Source organism: Mustela erminea, chromosome 17, assembly GCF_009829155.1.
Source record: "Mustela erminea isolate mMusErm1 chromosome 17, mMusErm1.Pri, whole genome shotgun sequence".
Lineage (NCBI taxonomy): Eukaryota > Metazoa > Chordata > Mammalia > Carnivora > Mustelidae > Mustela > Mustela erminea.
Genome location: NC_045630.1, coordinates 24,250,998 through 24,271,160, shown reverse-complemented (window position 1 = coordinate 24,271,160; position 20,163 = coordinate 24,250,998). Strand labels below are relative to the sequence as shown.

Sequence of the window (20,163 nt, the reverse complement as noted above, 5' to 3'; positions counted from 1 at the left end):
ACATTAACCTTTACTCTCTTCCCAAACATAGTAATATTCCAGAATTATTTCAGTAATTTTTCAAAGTCCTGAAAAGAAAATAATTTAGAAAGTGCCAGTAAGTATATCGCCATAAGGTTTCCATGTGATTTGTACGTTTTGGTGAAATCTGTTTGACCAGGCCGTTTTTCACTTCAGAGTAGAAAGCTCAAGTCTTTACACATAGGCCTACACAGCCTACCTGGCCTGAGCACACCTGCTCAGAGTAGACTTTCTTCGACTCTTTGTCCCTATTAACCACGGTGCGACTGGCCTCCGTGCTGCCCTTCACCCTAGACGCTTCATATAGGCTTCCCTCTGCCTGTAGTGTTCTTCCCTACTAAACCTGCAGGATGACTTCCACATCTCTCTTCAACACGACTACCCATTCACTATAATTACTGTAATGAAATTACTACACCTCTCCATCTCCTTTACACTGTCCTACTTGTTTGCGCTCCTTGAGATGATTTTTGACATTTACTTCCTAATAAGTGAATTAAGGCCATGAACAACACAACGACTAGGTTCTAAAGGCAGAGGTTGACTTCTGTCTGTTGAACAAGCATGTCCTCCACCGAAAGTGCCTTTGCCCCTATGATGCTCCAACTGTTGATTTGTTTGCCACACTTTCCAAAGAAGGCACGTGAACAGGGAAGAAAATAGGTATTGTGTAGAATAAATGATGTTATGATACCAGACTTTGGATTTAGAGAGCCCCTTTCTTCTGAAGAGCTAATTTTGCACCAAAGCATATAAACTCATTCATCTTGGCTTCATCTCTGGTTGGTCTGAATAACCCAGTTTATTAATGAAGACCAGAGCAGAAAAGGTGAGATGGCTTACACCGGATCACACAGATCATTGGTAGAGCTGCTAAGAAAAGCATCCACATGTTCTCTTTGTTCAATTTATGTCTCATGTGGAGCTGTATTGCAGGTTATCTCTTATTAAGAGAAGTGGTCACTTCATCTTGGTTCATACCCAATGGCACAGGAAATGAAGAAATAAATTTAAAACTTAACCAGGCTTTTATATTTCATAACTTTTTTTTTTGCCTTTCAATCTGAAGATGAAAAATATTTTTAGAGGATGAGAAAGTGAACAAAACAGTTTCAGACCTTTACTGGAACAATATTAAAAGGTCTCTGTCTCAGTCTTAGAGAGCACACTTAAAAATGACTGTGATTAAATATGATCATGAACAGAACAATAATTTTTATAGCGGATGAAAATAATGTGGTCTATGTAGAATGAGAGGGGGCAGGGGAGAGAGCTGTCTAATTTTGGTCTACTAGAACCAGTATAGATTTTCCTTCCAACTCAGCAGAAATGTGGCTTTAAGAGCATAGTAGCAGCTTTCCTTTCTGCTTGACGATTTCAAGTTAAAGGTAACTGGACCAGTTTCATATGCAGGCTTCCCTGTGGCTAATCCAGCTAGCTGTTAATTTGGTCCTTGCTGAGGCTGCTACCTGGTTCTACGTGGCCATTGGTGGTTGGGGTATATATTCTTTTCTCGGCTTTGAAATAGTTCTGAATCTTCTGAAAATGAAAGAACTTGGGTATTCAAAGGCCTTTTGTGCATTCTCAGTTAAGTTGCATTGCTGAGAAAGAAGTGTGGACCTCTCATCATTAGTTAGTTAGCTTATTTCCGCTTTGCCCTCTTAGTGGCAATTGTTCAAACTTCAAGAAAAATTTAATTTCTCCTTTTTGAGCCCAGTGGTATTCTTTAAGCTATGCCAGAGTTGTGATTTTTTTTTTCATGATGCAGAAAGAGACTCTAAAAGATAAAGAGAAGTACAACAAATAACATATTTGTTAAGAGTTTAAGATGTGGCTGCTCATTTTAGCCAATGTAATTTCACATTGTTAAAAGCCTGGAAATATATTTATTTAGTGAGTTCAGATGCCTGAAAACTAAAATTAGATATTTGAAAGAAAATGAGGAAATAAGTTTCCGTTTTTTCCCTTATCCAGAACATTGTGAATTAAGGAAAACTGTTTACTGGATCATTTTATTCTTGCTAATGGAACTTATTTTCTCCTAGTTTGGTTTCTCCATCAGTTATTCAGATATTAAAATATGTTATAATGTTCAATCTCATGTATCTTCTAATTATAGGTCATTTTCAGAAGAAGGATGAAATTTTCTTTTATCTTTACCATCCCCTTTCCCCACCAGCCAGCCCCCCATACAGCAGAAATGCCTAAGTTGGATAATCACTCTTTAAAGTCACGTTCCTGAAGTCTGAAGGTCTTGTTGTTCCGTGTGCTTTGCAAAACTGATTTGTTTAAATTTGGTGCTTTGTGCCATTGCCGTGAATTTTAGCTAATTATACTGCCATTTTTTTAGAAGTCGTGTGTGTCTGATTCTGAAAATGACTTTGTACATTAAGGCTCATTTAACCACTGATGGTTTAGAGAGAAGTTGAGAGACTTTCCTTTCAGTTACTGGTTGTAATTTTATAACAGTGATAGCATGGGACTTTCTTGTACTGCAGGCATATAAGACGCTATGTTGGCAACCTCTCAGTCATTAGGAATGTTGCAATTTGGCTTATGTTTTACGGGTCAAGATGTCACACGGAAGATATGTTTAGTCATGGAAAGGAAATCAGTGTCCAGCGTGCAAAGATAGTAATAGGGTAAGCACTTCCGACTGGATTTTCATGGGAGGGATTGATTTGTGTACCTTACTAGGTCTGTGTAAAATGGTGTCCTTTTGGCACTAGCTGAATATAAATTTCAGTAAATGTTTTATCTTGCTGCAGATTAGTGTAATACAGTGAAATTTTCTGTAACTGAGGGGAGGCAGTGGTTGGGCGTCTGCTAATAGCCTGAAAGTAACTAATGAGGATGTGCAGTCGGAACGATTGATTGAATAGCTGCAGTCCTGTGTGTTTCTTTCTCTCTTGCTCTCTGCAAGCTGTAGCGAGGGAGGGGGAAGAGCAAGACACAGGGAGGGAGCGAGAGAAAAAACGCTTTCTCTTAAGTGGAAGTAGCACGGATCCCAGGGGCCAGGAGGCCAGAAATGGAAGTTTAAACTGCATCTATTTTTTAAAGGGAGAACAGCAGGAATCAAAATGTCAGTCTCCGGAGTCACGATTTACTCCTTATTTTTTAAGATCTGGAAGATAATACAGAATACTTTTTTTAGGATGTGTTTTTTTTCCTTGTCCATGTTGAGATTATCTAATGTTATCTGAGAAGCTGGATTCCTATATGTCTGTCAGTTGAAGTGGAGATGGGAAGCAGTTGTGATAAAGGTATAATATGTATATATCTATCATCTGTGTGTGTGTGTGTATGTGCATATGTATATATGCATATATTTTTATCACTCTATGAAAAAATTGTTTAAATGTAACCTGAATATAGTGTATAGTAATTAAATGAGAAAATATCACCTCATCTGCAAAATCCAAAGCTTGTTAGGTCAATTTGAACAGATTTAGGATTCCAGAGTAAGATTTTAGTAAGGTCATCTTGCCAGCACAAGGAGACGCTGATCTATTTTTATATCTGCATAGGCATATATGTTATTTTATCCTAGCAGCAGCTTTCAGTCCTCTCGTGGCCCTTTGGCTGCAGGCTGGTGAATCATCCTAGCTGCACAGAACTGAACTTTGACCTTTGTGCAGACACCATCAAACCATACGCAACACAAAACTGTATTTTGTTCCCAAGAATATCAAAAATGTTTTTGGATTCTATTAACTCCTATATTGCTGACAAATAAGGAAATAGATTCATACACTGTAAGAAAACAATACTAAGTGAATTTATAGATATTAAAAAGTGCACAGAAAAAAATTACTTTTTATATGTGCACAGATATAATCTGTCATGGTAAAACAGATTTCTTAAGTGTGGCCAGGATTCCCTAGTGCCTTGAGAGTTCGAATACCACAGAGATAAAGAGATAAATCGTGTGGAAATAGAATGTAATGTACCTTTAAAGCAAACTAATTTTTTTTTTTTTTTTGTGGGAGGAGAAAACCTCACTAATTGTACAATGTAGTCAAAGATCCTAAATTTTGGTTTCTTCATGACATTTCTTTCTTCTTTTCCAGAGGTGCCGGCAGAAAGGTCCCCCCGCAGACGGAGTATCTCAGGGACCAGTACATCAGAGAAACCCAACTCCATGGACACTGTAAATACCTCACCCTTCAAAGTGCCAGTAAGTGCTCCTCTTCTCTAAAAGATATTTTACTTTTCTCTCCTTTCTTCTTAGAGTTAGAGACAGTTACTAGGGAATCAAACCATTTTACTCAAGAATTTCCTTAGAATACTGAAGTTAAAGGACAGAGTTATTAACCTACATAGATAAACAGTGGTTAACGTCCACTACTTTCAGCAGGAGGCTTATTAGATTTTAGGGAATAATTATTTTTACTAGTGGGAAATTTCCAAAATATATAACAAAATATGTTAAATTCAAAATCCTCTGAACTATAGAGTGCAAATCTTTGCAGGATGCCCTTTTATCAAGTTACTAGTGAAAACCTATCACTGTTCTATAAAGATGCTACTGGAATTTATTTTTTTCAAGTGGAAGGAGTTTTTTGGTTTTTTGTGTTATTTTTCTTGAGCTGGAGCATAAACAGTGAATGATGGGACTCCTAAAGTTGCAGAGCAGATTATCAGAGATTAGACAATTGTGAGTTCTAATCCTGCGAACTTGGCCTGTACTCCCTTCAAGCCATCTTCTAGATGACCATCTAAGTGCTTAAGAAATGCCCTGGAAGAAATAACCCAGTTTAAAATATTCCTTACACTGATGAGGCAGTACGAAGAATCAGTATTAAATCCTGAATGCTGAGCTTGGAAGGCTATAAGTGATCAGGTCAGCTGACCACCAGTTACAGTTCTGGTTTGGACCTTTTTGATATATAACTCTGGATAACCCAGATTTTAATCCACCGGTTTTCTTTGTTTATTGAATAAGAAATCAGACTGTCTAATTAAATCATTTTATTAAAATTTATTATTTTAAAACTTGGAAAGTATTACTGCCATGAAGTTGGTCATTATTGTAGTTACAATAGAAATCAGTATAGAGTAGAAGTAGACTTTTCTATTGGGGAAAAAAAAGATTATTTTGTTTTAATTCAGTTAAGTTAATATGTTGTATTCTTTATATGTTCCAATACTTCTTTTTTTTAGTTGTATGACTTTTTATTTTATTTATTTTTTAATAGATAACCAATTTTTTTTTAAGATTTTATTCATTTATTTGGCAGACAGAGATCACAAGTAGACAGAGAGGCAGGCAGACAGAGAGGAGGAAGCAGGCTCCCTGCTGAGCAGAGAGCCAGACACAGGGCTCAATCCTGGGACCCTGGGATCATGACCCGAGCCGAAGGCAGAGGCTTTAACCCACTGAGCCACCCAGGTGCCCCTGGATGACTTTTTAAGTTGAACTGATATTTTGAGCTATATAAACTGGCATTTATTTGTAAGTTAACCAAAACGAATGTTTTATTTTGGGTTAACCTTGAAGAGCAAGATTTGCTTTTCTTATATCTCAATGCCTTATAGAGCTCGTGGATATCTGTTACCATGACACCTTCCAAATGTTTACCAGTTCTCTCATTTTTAAAGATCAGAAACAAGACTAGATTAATATTCTAACCTAATTATGACAGGAATTATAAAATAACAGATTTCATCCGTTTTGCTGAGTTTCTCTGTTCCATAGATGTGGCTTCCCACTTAAATGTTTGGTTGGTTTTTTTTTAAACTAATGAATGAAAAATCTCTTCCTTCCCCTTCTTATTTTCCTAATGAAACAGAAATCAAATATAGTGAAACTGACTATCTATGCAAAGTGGTGAAAAGGATTGAGTTAGAAGTTGAAATATTGATGCCATTATGCTAGAATAAATATAATTTTTTTAAAAGTCAGTAACTGAAGAAAGATCCCCCTCTATAATATAGTACATTCAAGTACTTATATTGAATCTGAAGTTCATGACTGGGCTTTTAAAATTTAAATTAAGAACAATAGTTTTTACTTATATTTAAACAGTTGATAGCTAATTTAAGGTTTACCTTAATAATCAAACTAATTATTCTTTAGTAAAAGTAATAAACCAATGATGCATATACATGACCGCTAGCACTACTTACAGACCATTTTCTCAGTTGTTATTATTTTGACAATCTCAGCCACCTCATGGGTTTAGGAATATTGAAGGAAAGAGGGGCCTCCAACTGGCAAACTGCAGTCACTAAGTGCATGCACTTAGCTCTCTAGGAGAACTTAACCAGTCCTTATCTAGATAATTATTTGAAAAATAACCATCAGAACACACTAACTGTAATTTTTCAAAAGATGACAGTGAGCTGAGGGAGGAGGCAGAGAAAATGAGAGGTAAGGAGTCATAAAAACAATCTGAATCCACTTAGGATAAAGGCAAATAGCCCAATATTTATCAGTAATCCTTAAGAGTACCATTGTATTACAGGATGGATGGTGCAGAGTGCAATAATTGACATTGATAATGATGATCCTCAATCATTAAGCAGTGAAATGATATTTCTTGTGCTGGGCTTTTTTTTTTTTTTTAAGTGTAACTGTATAATATTGTGTGATCATACCCATTGAGAATATTTTAAACCTTGAAGATATGTGGTGCTTATAAAACTTGTTATCCAGAAAAATCTGGTTTGTGAAATACCTTATTCCATGATAATGCTAGATAAATAATTGATATTCTTTTAAAAGAAACCAAAATATTGCTGGCTACATGAGGCACTGCAGTACTTGGATGTCTGTGGAAATACACTGTATGTTTTAAATTTCCATATAATACCAGTAGCTAATGTGACTTAAATGTAATGCCAGTAAGAATTATGTCTAGTTTTCATGTCAACACAAAATATTTTTGTAGTTAATATCACAACAGAGTCTCTGAATATGGGAAAGCAGTACAAAAAGGAACCAAACTGGGAGATACTTAACTAAGTTTATTACACAGTATCTCATTTTACTAACATGATTGTTTCCATGGAAATGATCCATGTTAACTTTCTGAAGGAGCAGAAGTGAGATTTAAGCACAAGTTCTTGTGGTTCTAGGATTCAGGTGTCTTTACTGTGGTGGACGGCAGGTTCACTAATTACCCAGTGGACTCTCCAAAGGGCCTGTTCTTCCCAGCTCCATTTGCAGGCAAATACCAAAGAGCAGATGAATAGTTTTTAGCAAGCCTTGACTAAAATTACTGACAGTGACATACTTACTGAGTGCTTACTCTGGGCAAAATATTAGTGATCCACCAATTATTGACACTCTGTTGGCACTAGGTCCTGGGGTAACAAAAATGAACACAACAGAATTTTCCACTCCCAGAGCCTTTCTAGTCTAGTAGCAAGAGACAGAAAAGTGACCAGATTCATACGGAGGTAGATAAGCGTGGTGACACAGATTTTTAACAATGCATTGTGTAAGCTGAGGCTTTGCTGGGGAGCCAGTATTTGAGCTGTTTCAAAAGCTGCGTGAAAATACTTGACTGGAAGAAGACTAGTGCAGGCTGAGGCACTAGCATTTTAGAAGGACACACTTCATGAAGTGACTGAGGCACCCAGCGAACGTAAAAAGGGCTCAGTGAGGCATGAACCAAAAAGCACGTAGCAAAAATGGCCAGAGAGGAGGATGGCGAGGTAGGTTGGGGCAAGACTGTGTTAACTTTCTTGTTTGTTTGTCAAGCTTAACTAAATTTGGCAAGCATTAGAGACTGGTTTTTTGAAACATTTATCTTGGTTTAGAAACTAAACCAAAAAGGAGCTTGTCATGGACTCTCCAAAAGGGCCCTCTCCCTCCTCCATTTGTAGAAATACTGTGAAGTTTCGGTAAATTACTTAACTTTTCCCCAAGTGACTCTTTCCCACTTGCTATCAGTATCCCAACTCAGGGTGAGAGGTCAGGACTGCCTGCCATTCAGCGAGGCCCAGCCCAGCACCCACCCCAGGCTATCAGCTGAGCCTGCTGGTAGCTCTAGAGTCAAGGTTAGCTTGAGAAACAGAGGGGGAAGAGTCGCTTATATCTTGCTGACTGCTGGATGTGGCAGGAACGAACCAAGGAATAACTTAGAGCAGTGAACCCAAAGCTGGGAAGTCCGAAACCTTTGTATATCTCATCTCCCAAAATGTATATTTTTAAAAAACTTAAATGGATAATCAGTACAACAGTGTATTCATGTGTATTTCTTACTTAGTCTAAGCCATCTTTATGCCAGTGGTAAGACAGCAGAGTCAATACATTTAAAAATAAAAATAAGTGTAAGAGGGAACTCATGTGGTAAGGCAAGGTCTTGGTTTTTAAGAATGTTTCAGTGTATTTGTACTTTTATCTAATCATAGCCGAAAGGAAAAGCAGAGATCTGCAGGGTAGTTTTTCTGTTTCTTCTGTTCATTCTGTATTCCTTTACCTTAATTCCAGTTGCAATTGTTTGTTTGTGGGTTGTGTCCCTCATTAGACAATAAATATCTCCTCTCATCTTTGTTGCTACCTCAGTGCCTAACACAGTACTTTGTACACAGTAAGCACTCAGCAAATAATTGTTTAATGAATAAGATATGCATGAATTATTGAATGACCAGAATCAAGTGATTTACTCTCTTGGTATTACTGATGAGATCTCAGTCGAATGGATTGCTAAACCATTTAATCATCACTAAGCAATCATTTGGAGTAAATGAGTATACCTGTGCAGAATAGTTACATTTTTTTCTTCAACCAAGAGAAATTTTAATATGTATTTGGAATTCAGGGCTATGGTGTTTTATGTGTATAGTGTATACTGTGCCTACTTATATTGGGGAGTGAAACTAGATAGAATTCTTTATTTAATGATTTGTTTCTGTGGATATTTCTTTGAGCCTTTTAGGTGCCATACATATGTATAAGTTCACAATGTTTTTGCAGATCTGAGTTTTGACTATTAGCTTCTTCAAGAACCATTTGTCATATGAATAGTTGTTGCCTCTTTTAAAGATGCTGTTTTTCATTTTTTTCTTTAGCATCTTGCTAGACTTTTTACAGTTGTCATATTTGTGTTTTCCTTTAAGTAAAACATCCATTGCATGTCTTACCCATTGTTAAAACTATATTGAAATGATATTACAGGGGTGATTAGGAAGAAAGGAGTAAACTAATAAAAGTTATCCAGGTACTTAAATTTAATTCAGAAAGGGAAAATGATCAACGCCTTGTAATTGTATATATTTGTTTCACATTGCTTGAGTTTTTGGAACAGGCTTCTTTCTTTAATATTCTATTTATAAAGTGACTATTGATATTTATGATATTTATATCATTTCTCCTTAGACGATGCCATCAATTTAGCTTTGGCTAAAAGAAAGCTGCTTGTGTTCCGGGCCAGGTGTTTGGCTTACTGTTCTCATTTCCATAACACAATGGTCTGAGTTGGCCTTCCATGTAAATGTAACACAATGCAGTCGCAGCTGCTTCGTTTGTATTAGCTTTGAGCTTGGCTCTAAAAGAATTCAGGCACTAAAATATATGCCAAGACAACCAGAAAGCATAGTTGAGCTAAGGCAGTAGCTGACTACTCCTTTGTAACCCTTCTTGTTCCTGTCACTGTGACACCTGAGCATTCCCAATCAGATAGAGTAGATACAAAAGACTGTCAAAAGATGAAAACTTTACGTAGTTTTTAGAGAAGTAAAGCCTCGGAAGAATAAATATGGACTAAGTCAAATTCTTGTGTAAAAAGAAATGTTACATTCTTTCTTAAGTTTTGAGATGTGAGGCTCAGTTGGTATTGGTCTCTGTCTTGAATAGAATAAGTAAAATCAGTAAGATCTTCAATAAAATTTTTGTTTTTCCAAGTTAAACAAAGAGACAAAGCTTCATGCCCACTTGATAAAGGTCAAATAGCGTTCGTTGTCAAAACCAGTAGTTTTCAACGCTGGCCCTACCTAAATATCCCCTAAGGAACATCTCCAAAAACAACAAACGAGCAAAACTAATGTCTGGGCTCCACCTCAGACTGGTTCAGCCAAAATGTCTGAACTAGAACCCTGTATTTTATGTTTTTTGAAACCTTCCTGGGTGATTCTGACATATACCCATGGTTGAGAACTATTTGTCCAAATGATTGGTTAATATATTAGGAACCCCTTTGAGTCCATGCCTTCCCGGCAGACATCAGTGCTTTCTTCTGTACCTTCAAGTCTGGCATAAGAAACTAGTAAGTGACATTTTTTTCAGTGGCCTGTTATTGCCCACAAATGCTGCTTTGTATATTAGTTGTCCTTCTAAGTGTTCGACACCGTCCGTTCAGATGACAAGTCTAAATTTACTGAATGCTTTATTGTGGCATAGTGACCTCTGACCAGCCTGAGAATCTCAGTCTTAGGGGTGAAATAATCAATTTGAAATCATAGCAGCCAAGGTGCTATATACCATTTCAACTTCTGTATTCCTCATTGCAGCTGCACTCGTGGACACTCAAAAGTTCTTTTCTCTGCTATTTAAAGATTCTATACCCAACTTTTCCTCTCTTTACTGTCCATCTGTGTGGAGTTAAAATCCAAAGTAGGATCCCCCTGCAGTGGTACCTCTTTTTAATAGAGAGTGTATTTATATTCATGTATATGTGAATATACAATATATGGATATATTAATATTATATGTCTATCAAAATAGGACTACCAGAGGTAAAAATAATATAAAAAACAAGATTCTCAGTAAAGAAAAAGTAGAGTCTGAAGATATTAAATATTAATTATACCTTTAAATTTTTTAATCAGAAGGGGTATAATTTTTAATTTTTTAATAATAAATATCCTAGAAAATATAAAATTTGAAGTAGAGAAAAAATGAATAAGGTCAGGTATGACCCCTTAAGGGAGATAGAAAGGAGATAGCAAATACCCAGAGAAAAGGGAACATGCATGGCAGGGAATATTGCCAAGATTCTCAACTTGAAAGAATCAAAAGAATGATGGAAGCTGTCCTCAACCTATGGTTTTTCATAAAACAGGTTTGCAGCAGTGCTATCTAATGATGATACCAATGAATCCTGCCTAGGACAAGAGGGCTCTGTGAGAGAGAGAATGAGATGAACTCACTTATAGCTCGTTCTTAGGGAGAGTATACTATAAACCCCTCTTCCTCAAAGCAAAGATATTTTTCTTCTGCTTTAATGGGGGAGTGGAGGCTTAACACCTTTCATTTCAATTAGAAATAAATGTTTTCAAGGGCTAATGTCCACTTAAAGTAACATGTAGTTAACCTCTAAGTACAACTAATATTAGATGCTTTCCTCTTTCACCGAACTTAAGAAGCTAGATAGAGAAGTGAAACCTTGCCAACTTCTCAATTTTGCTGGTGTTAGCTGTACAAGAAGGTATTTTTGTACTTCTCAGCTATACCTGTACTCAGCAGGGTATGACCAGTGCTGATACATAATAACACTGAGGGCCATCCTACGCTCAGGCCCATTAATTCTATAACCAATGCCAGGACCGTTCCACTGGATTTTTAAAGTTATGTTTTATATTAAGCACCTATTAATTTCATTTTAAAAGAACTTCATTCCCAGGTTATCATTTGATTTTAATATCACTACAAATTTTTTTGTCAGACTTTTATAGCTATTAGGAGAAAATGTTCCAAAAGAATTTGAATAGATATTTCTCCAGAGAAGATGTACAAATGGCTAATATGCACATGAAAAGGTGGTCGACATCATTGGCCATTAGGGAAATGCAGGTCAAAACCACAGTGAAAAAAAAAAAAAAAACCCACAGTGAGATACCACTTCATACATACTAGGATGACTGTAATCAAAAAGAGAGAATGTAATAATTGTTGACAAGTATATGGAAAAATTGGAACCCTACTGTATTGCTGAAGGGAATGTAAAATGGTGCAGCCACTTTGTAAACAGCTTGACAATTCCTCGAAAGATTAAACACAGAGTTACCATATGACCTAGCAATTCTACCTTTAGGTATATATACAAGAAAATTGAAAACGTGTTTATACAAAATCTTGAACATGATTGTTCCTAGCAGCATTATCTGTACCAGCCAAAAAGTGGACACAACCCAATGTCCATCCACTGAAGAAGGATGGATGTGCAAAACGTGTTCGCTCCACGGTTCACCCATAGGAAGGACTGAAGAGCTGACACACGGTACAACATGGAAGAACCTAGGAAACGTGACACCAAATGAATAAAGCCAGACACAACAGGCCACATATTATAGGATCCTATTTATGTGAAATGTCCGAAATAGGCAAACCCATAGAGAGAGAAACTACATTAATGGTTGCCAGGGGTTGAAGAGAGAACGACTACTGATTCATATGGGATATCTTTGAGGAGTGATGAAAATATTCTGAAAGTAGTGACAGTTTCACACCTTTCTGAATAGACAGTAACCACTGAAGTGTACACTTTAAGAGTGAGTTTGGTGGTCTCTGAATTTTATTTTAATAAAGCTGTTAAGAAAACGAGAAAAAAAAGCATAAACAGTGTCTGAGTACTTCTTAATATTGAGTACAAGTTGAAGTGATAATATTTTAGATATATTGAGTTAAATGAAATCTATTTTGGTGAGGAAAAAGGACAATAAAATGCATTTCATTATATATTGGCTACTTATTTTCTACAAGTTTTTTTTTAAGTGCTCATTAGTGATACTTTACATATTTGCGTTCTTATGCAAACTATCATAATTTTGCCTGCTACAAGGAAGCTTGTGTAGCTTCATACATTTTTACTAGATATCGAAATAGGAAGCATGACATTTGGTTTTAAAAGAAAAAAATTATGGCAGTCATATACATATATGAATATTTTTTAATTTTTGCAAAGTTTTACATCTTGAGCTATTCGTATCTTATCTAGTATACTTTATATTATAATCTCTTCCACAAGTTCATGTCTATTAAATAAACTCCTTGACTTTTTTCATTTTGTATATAGTCCACCTTTGAAACCTCTAAAGTCTTGTATGATGTTTTAGATGTGGGCTTGTTTAATGGGTTAATGCTGAGATCTTCATATTAGAAGGACCTTTCCTTGACTTTTTGTATGGTAATGAAATTAATGATCAACAAAAGAGGAAATAGAAAGTGATGTTTTATTGGAGAATCTTCTTCCAAACAGTCCTCTGGGTTCAACTAACACTTAGTTCTGGCCCCAAACTGTATTCACTTACATTTTTCCTCAAAATCTTTCCCCCCTGAATTCCTGATTCTGTAGTACAACAAATTTCCTCAGTTCCCAGAACCATAGTATTTTCTTTCCTCCCAAGTTCGGTTACCAGATCTTCTTCTCTTCTCCTCTCTCCAAATTCATCCATCCAGCTGTTTCCCAGCCCCACTGCCACTTACTTCAGTTATCCCTGTCTGTTAGAACATTCTTCTCCTGAACCAGCACCAGGACCTGCTTCATGAGCGTCAGGCCAGTGCACAGAACCTGCACTCAGAGAGGCCCTGCGCATGGAGTTCAATGTTCTGTGGTTTCCATCCTAAGATTCTTATTGCTCCATCTTTGGATTTATGTTCTGTAAGTATGGTCTAATGGGACAGTGGAGCATGTGCTGGGACTTGGAGCCAAGGCCTGGCACCACCTCTGTTGCTTCCCTGGGATGGATTCTATACTGCCTACCTCCCCAACCCCGGAACCCCAACCAACCCCTCCCGTCTGCCTTACTCAGCCCTAGCTGTCACTCTTTGACCCTGGCATGGGCCTTTATTACACACATAAAAAAGATAGGGTTAGCCTGCATGCTCTGTGGCACCGCAAGGCAGCACTTGGCAGGACTGTCCTTGCTCCTGCTTGTCAGCTTCACTGGTGTCTGGCAGGTGGCCAAAGGCCACAGCTCAGTTGGAGCAAGCCTTTTGCCCATCCCCAAGCCAGATACTTAGTGAGTTGCAGAGACAGCTGTGGGAAGGGAAGAAGCCTGGCTCAACTTCCTTACCCGGCGCCTGGGCGTGGTACTTGGGTTTATTGGCTCGGGAAGGGCAACCTGGCATCCAGTGGGCCACCCACATACTGAATCATGGGCAGGGGCCCTGGGCACCTGTGAAGGTCTGCACTTGCCCTGGTGCCTGAGGGAGCATGACATTAAATAGCAAATGAAAAACACCAGAGCAGATGGAGAGAGAGACGGCTTAAGAAAGGAAAGGTTTTGGTTTTAGTACTTTTAATGGCCCTGAGTTCCTGCTTTTCAAACAAGAACCCTTGTGTTTTGCGCTGAGCTCCTCAAAATATGTAGCCAGTTCCATCTCGTACAGTAGAGACTTTAACTCATCTCCTGACCTCCAGCATCTCTGTCCCCACTCTAGCCATCTCACTGCTGCTCTAACCTTGATCATCTGATCATTACTTGACTCTCCCTTGCTTAGTAGTTCTCTATGTTCCCATGCCCATGGACATGACCAAATTTCCTCTTTCCTTTCCTGCTTCCCCACATTTAAATATTTCCAGACAGACCTAGCTTTTCCATCAAAAAGCATCAGTCACCTGCTGAAAGCTTTTGAATTGGACTTGTGTTTTATAGGATGATAAAAACCAAAGTTCATTTGGCACAGAGAACTTTTCATTGTCAAGTTTTTGGCTGGCCTTCCAGTTTCATTTCCTAATACCCAATATCCCCATCCCCACCCCCAGATCTCTCAACCGCCAAACTTAGAGGGTTCTCCATCTCAGTGCTCCATTTTCCCCAAATTTAAAAGTTCCCTAAACAAGTTTCCTCAGCTTTCTTTGTAGTTTCTGCCTAAAAAGACTACCTTCTATGCTTCCTAAAAGTATTCTCCATCCTTTAAAATTCAGCTCCAGTATTTAGGTGATATTAGCCTTGACCTTCCCTGTCCTTCCACAAGAATATACATTTGTTGGTGATAGTACTTATTGTAGGGTCATTATTTGCATGGTTGCATGGTGATAGTCTCCAGCATAGGATGTATATATCTCAGAGGGTACTCTATAGCATCCATTTGGGTTGCAGAAAGAAAATAATAAATATTTGATTTTTAAAATTTCACTCTTTAAATTTTTATGTTATTGAATGTTTTATAATCACACATTAGAACATTCTTGTATTTTGTAAGTAAACAACTTTAGGAATGCATACCAACAGTATTTTACTCATTTGATACATAGTCAAGACAACTCAGAAACACTCTTCTAGAAGATCAGGACTGTATCTTGTTGATCTCAGAATTCCAGGACTGACTTTTTCTTTTTTCTAAACTGTTTTTGAAAACTCACTTAATGTATAGGTAACTCATGATTTCTAAGGTACACCCATTGCAAAGACATTAACCTCTTAAGCCATAACATCGCCATCATTAGTTGATGGTTTAAAATTAATCAACGTTGTGAAATTTTTTTAAGGGTGTATATTAATCTGTTTGGTGTAGGATTAAGGGAGGAATGTAGTGAATAGAAGGGAATAATTTTCTTTCTATGGAAGTCCTGTGAGATTAATGATAGAGTAACTCATAGAGACTATCTTAGTTGTCTTCTTACTCAAGAAATAATTGGATGCTTAGAAATATGGTCTGCTCTCAACTTTTTAAAAGTTAAATGAAGAAAAGATAATAGCTCCAGCAGAAGTGAAGGTCCAAACCTGATGGTCTGTCCTTAGCTACCTGGACTCGTATCTTTTTCATCAGTTGAAAGTCTCTACACTCTTCTGACCATATGATCTAGGGCCTGTGTTACCGACCTTTGAATTCTGCCAGAGTGTTGGATTTTATATTATTAGTGCTTAGGAACTTGTACCAAAAACAGGCGAAGGAGTGGTAAGATATATTTGTTTAATGTGTGTTCAGTTAGTGTCTCACATGTGTGACCAAGAGCAAGTTGTTTGACCTACTCTAAGGCCTATGATGCTTTTCTTATGCTAATGAAATACTACACAGGTATTTGAAGATCCTTGGAAGTTTGCAGGGGAAAAAAAGGTACTATATACTTAGGATCAATATGTTAATTTATAATGAATTTATAATGAAAAAAATATTTGCAGCATTAGAAACAATACAGTTAGGAAATAGCCTCTAGAAGTTATATAAATATGCCTAATAAAATTCTGTCCATGATGCGTTTCTCCTTCCCTTCCCCATTTTATTCTATATATTTTTAAAAAGCCATCCTGATGGACATTAGTAAAGAATAATTTTATTGTTTTATGTGTATCTTTTGTTTACTGCCACTTCCATAATACGAGTTTCAAGTGCAAGTGCATTTTGTTTCATCAGAGGCAGTAAGAATTTTATTTTTTTTAAATAACTACTAGGCTCCAAAGCCCCCCTCCATCTGTGATGGTTTTATTCTTAGAGTCCTAGAAATGAGAGATGGAAAACTTCAATTAAATTCATCTAGTCCATCTCCCCTGACAATGAGAAAGTATCTCTCACATTATATTATCTGATGCTTTTTCAGGCTTCCATGATAACCTCTGGGAGACTGTCCAATAGACTAATAGACCTCACTTTGGGATAATGTTCTCTTTCTTAGTTTTGACCCATCATTTCTCATTATTTTATCCCTTAAAGCCATTTTTTCTTATATTCACACTCTGTGAACTTAAGATCAGCAGTCTCTGCCAGTCATAAGAAAATCAACATACATCTCATTAGCAGGAACTGAAGTGGTGTACAGAAGTGAATATTCTAGTTACTAAACTTTTCCTCTTTAAACACAGACTAAGCTTAATTTTAGTAATTTCAAGGAGTTTTTTTTTCTTTGAATGTAATAGATATTTTCACTACTTTCTTGAGTGTATTGGGCTTTTCTTAATAATTCAGATTAATCATTAGCATTCTGCAAGTATGTATTAAGTAACCCACTATATGCTAAGCATTGAAGAAATAACAAATATGAGCTCAATAATGTTTGCCTTCAGGAGTTAAGACTCAGTAGGAGATATAAAATAGGAGTTAAGGCTTAGTAGGGGATATAGCATAGGAATAGAACTAATTATTGGTCAAGACAGAGGAAACCAGTAATATAAACAAAAGAGCTTAGATAATCAGAGGCAAGAGACTATAACTCCTATTAGAGAAATCAGGAATGGCTTCCTGAGGAGTTGGCATTTGAAAGAAATAGTGTAGGGACAAATGAGTGGTCATTTGGGAAAAAAGGTAAAATTAGAGATGTATGTCATGCCTCACATAAGCATAAACTCCAAATGGATTAAGGATCTAAATGGAAAATAAAATGAAATAAATAAACCATGCAAGTGCAGTAGGAAAGATTGATAACCTTAATGTAGGAAAAAACTTTTGGTAGTGGTTATGGGAAAGCCAAAGGCAAAAACGGTTTTAAAAATTGTGTGATAGGGTGGCTGGGTGACTCTTCAGTTGCACATCTGACTCAGTTTGCTTTGGGGTTGTGGGATCAGCCCCACGCTGGGCTTATGCTCGGGGCGTAGTCAGCTTGGGATTCTCTCTCCCCCTACCACTGCCCCAGAACGAGCATGCGCTCTCTCTCTCTCTCTCTCTCTCTAAAATAAATCTTTTTTAAAAAATTACTTAGCAAAAAGACATCATAAAACAAAGTTAAAAGATAACCAGCTGAGAGAAAACATTCACAACATATAAAGAACTATTAAAAATTGAGAGACAGGGGTGCCTGGGTGGCTCAGTAGGTTAAGCCTCTGCCTTTGGCTCAGGTTATGATCCCAGGGTGTTGAGATCGAGCCCCGCATCGAGCTCTCTGCTCAGCGGGGAGGCTGCTTCCCCACCCTCTCTGCCTGCCTCTCTGCCTACTGGTGATCTCTCTCTCCCTCTCTCTGTCAAATAAATAAAAATCTTAAAAAAAAAAAAATTGAGGGACAAATGAACCCGATAGAAAAACTGGGAGAAAAAAGTATGAACAGTAATTCCCAAATGCTATAAAAATTGTCCTGCACATATAAAAAGAATGTTCAAACTCACTTATAATCAGAGAAATGCAAATTAGAACAATATTTTGATACTATCTCATCTTTTAGGCTAGCAAAAACTATGCAGTATGACAGTAAATTAGTTGGTGAGATCATGGGAAACAGACACTCTCACACATTGCTGATGGGAATACAAACTAGTGCAACCCTTCTGGAGGGGATTTTGACAAAGCTACCGATGTGCCTACCCTTTTACCCAGCAATCTCACTTCTAGCAGTCTACCCTGAAGGTACACATCCATCAGTATGAAAATACAGATGTGCAAGGTATTCTTTGCAACATTGTTTATGATTACAGAATGATGGGAACCTAAATGGCCCACTTGTTAGAAAGTACTTACATAGACTATATGTGGAAGGAAGGTAGAATAATGGCCCCCAAGATGTCCACATCCTAATACACAGAATCAGTGAATATGTTATTTTACATAGCAAGAGAAATTTTTACAGATGGGATTAAGGCTAAAGACCTTGAAGTGAAAAAAGTACCCTAGATTGTCTAGATGGGTTCATTTTAATCGCAGCCTTAAAAACAGAACCTTTCAGAAAGATACAACATTACTGGCCTTGAAGATGGGAGGAAGGAGACCATAAACCAAAGAGCATGGGTGGCCTCTGGAGGCCAGGAAACAGATTCTCTCCTAGGGCCTTCAGAAAAGAATATAGCCCCGCAGACACAATGATGTTAGCCAGGTGAGACCCGTGTTGGACTTCTGACATATAGAACTGTAAGATAATAGATTTGTACTGTTTAAGCCACCATGTTGTGACAGTTTATTACAGTGACAATAGAAAATGAATACGGCGGGAAAACTGGTGTCGGTTAGAATTGGGTCTATAATTTGTTGGTATGCTACCCTATGTTCATTTTTTCATTTTCATAATTTTACTATGGTTATATAAAATGTTAACATTTCGGGAAGTTGGGTAAGAGAAAACTCTATTGTTTTTCCATGTTTTCTGTAAATCTAAAACTAGTTTACATAGAAAGGAAAAAACATCAGGTTTCCTTCCCTTCTCAAGTTCCCTCCACCACTCTGTCTCACTAACATCCTTTTAAAAAGTTGCCATCTCTCCATGGTATTTGTTTGTGAACTTCCAATCAAGCTTTTAATTCCATGGTTCCCAAACCGTATGTCCACGAAAGGACTTGTTCACACATTTTTTTTTTTAGCAGATTTATTCTTAATAGACCCAAACTGGAAGCAACCCAAATGCCCATCAGTTGGCAAATGGGCAAACATATTTTGATATATCCATATATGGAATCAAAAGGAATGGACTACTGATACCTGCAGTAACATGAATCAATTCCCAAAACAGTGTGCTAAGTGATAAAAAAGAAAAAAAACCTAAATTCTGCATCATTTCATTTATATGACAGTATGCAAAAGATAAAACTTAGGGACAAAGCAGATTAGTGGTTTCTAGGGGCTGAGGTGGGAGGAATGGATTGATTGTAAAGTGGCACGAAGAAATGTTTCGGGTGGAAGAAACCTGTATCTTAGTTGCACTGGTATATAGATTTGTTAAAACTCAACAAACTATACACCTAAATATAGTGCGAAGTTTCCTTTTGTAAATTATACCTCAATAGACCTAATGTTTTTTTTTTCCAAAAAGGTACATTTAAAACATATAAAGTTGAAAGTAAAAGGTTTGAGAAAATTTAACAGGAAGGTAATAATCCAGAGAAATCTGATGTAACAGTGTTCTGTCAAATGAAAATGAATCTCTTAAGACAAAGAAGATTCTTAGGGATAGAAAAGATGTTTGCACCCCACAACAAATCTTAATATATCAATATTTTATACCATATTAAAATAAATTTATTAACATGTCTCTGTATATTGTAATATATACATATTTTACTTTTGTATTTTAATATCTAATAGTGTATCAAAATGTTGATGTGGATTAGATCTGATTAATGGATATGTGGTTAATGTATTAATGTATGTGCTTTTGTGTGTTTTAAAGTTTCATAATACATGTTTTACTTTGTTTAATAAAAGAGAGTCATTGGATGATTGTCAAAAATGCAGATCACTATGCTCCACACCCAGAGATTCTGATTCATCAGTTCTGGGCTAGAAAAACAATTGTAATTTATTATAGGACCTTTCCCCCATCTCCTTTGATGCTTTAATTTGCGAAAAACAAAAACAAACACAAATCCCCACTAGGGGGGAAATTACCCACACTGAA

The 20,163-nt window shown here is 36.9% G+C and overlaps 1 protein-coding gene across 8 annotated transcripts in view; it reads left to right on the top strand.

The window, feature by feature from the left end:
- Positions 1-20,163, top strand: part of RASAL2 (RAS protein activator like 2) — a 365,886-nt gene that overhangs the window by 270,440 nt on the left and 75,283 nt on the right. For 7 of the 8 annotated variants that reach the window (XM_032317292.1, XM_032317291.1, XM_032317289.1 and 4 more), the window contains one exon: positions 4,092-4,198. In XM_032317292.1, coding sequence (XP_032173183.1) covers positions 4,092-4,198 — 107 coding nt within the window. Of the gene's footprint in view, positions 1-3,247; positions 3,285-4,091; positions 4,199-20,163 lie in introns of those variants that run through there. The other variant, XM_032317294.1, reaches the window with a different exon arrangement.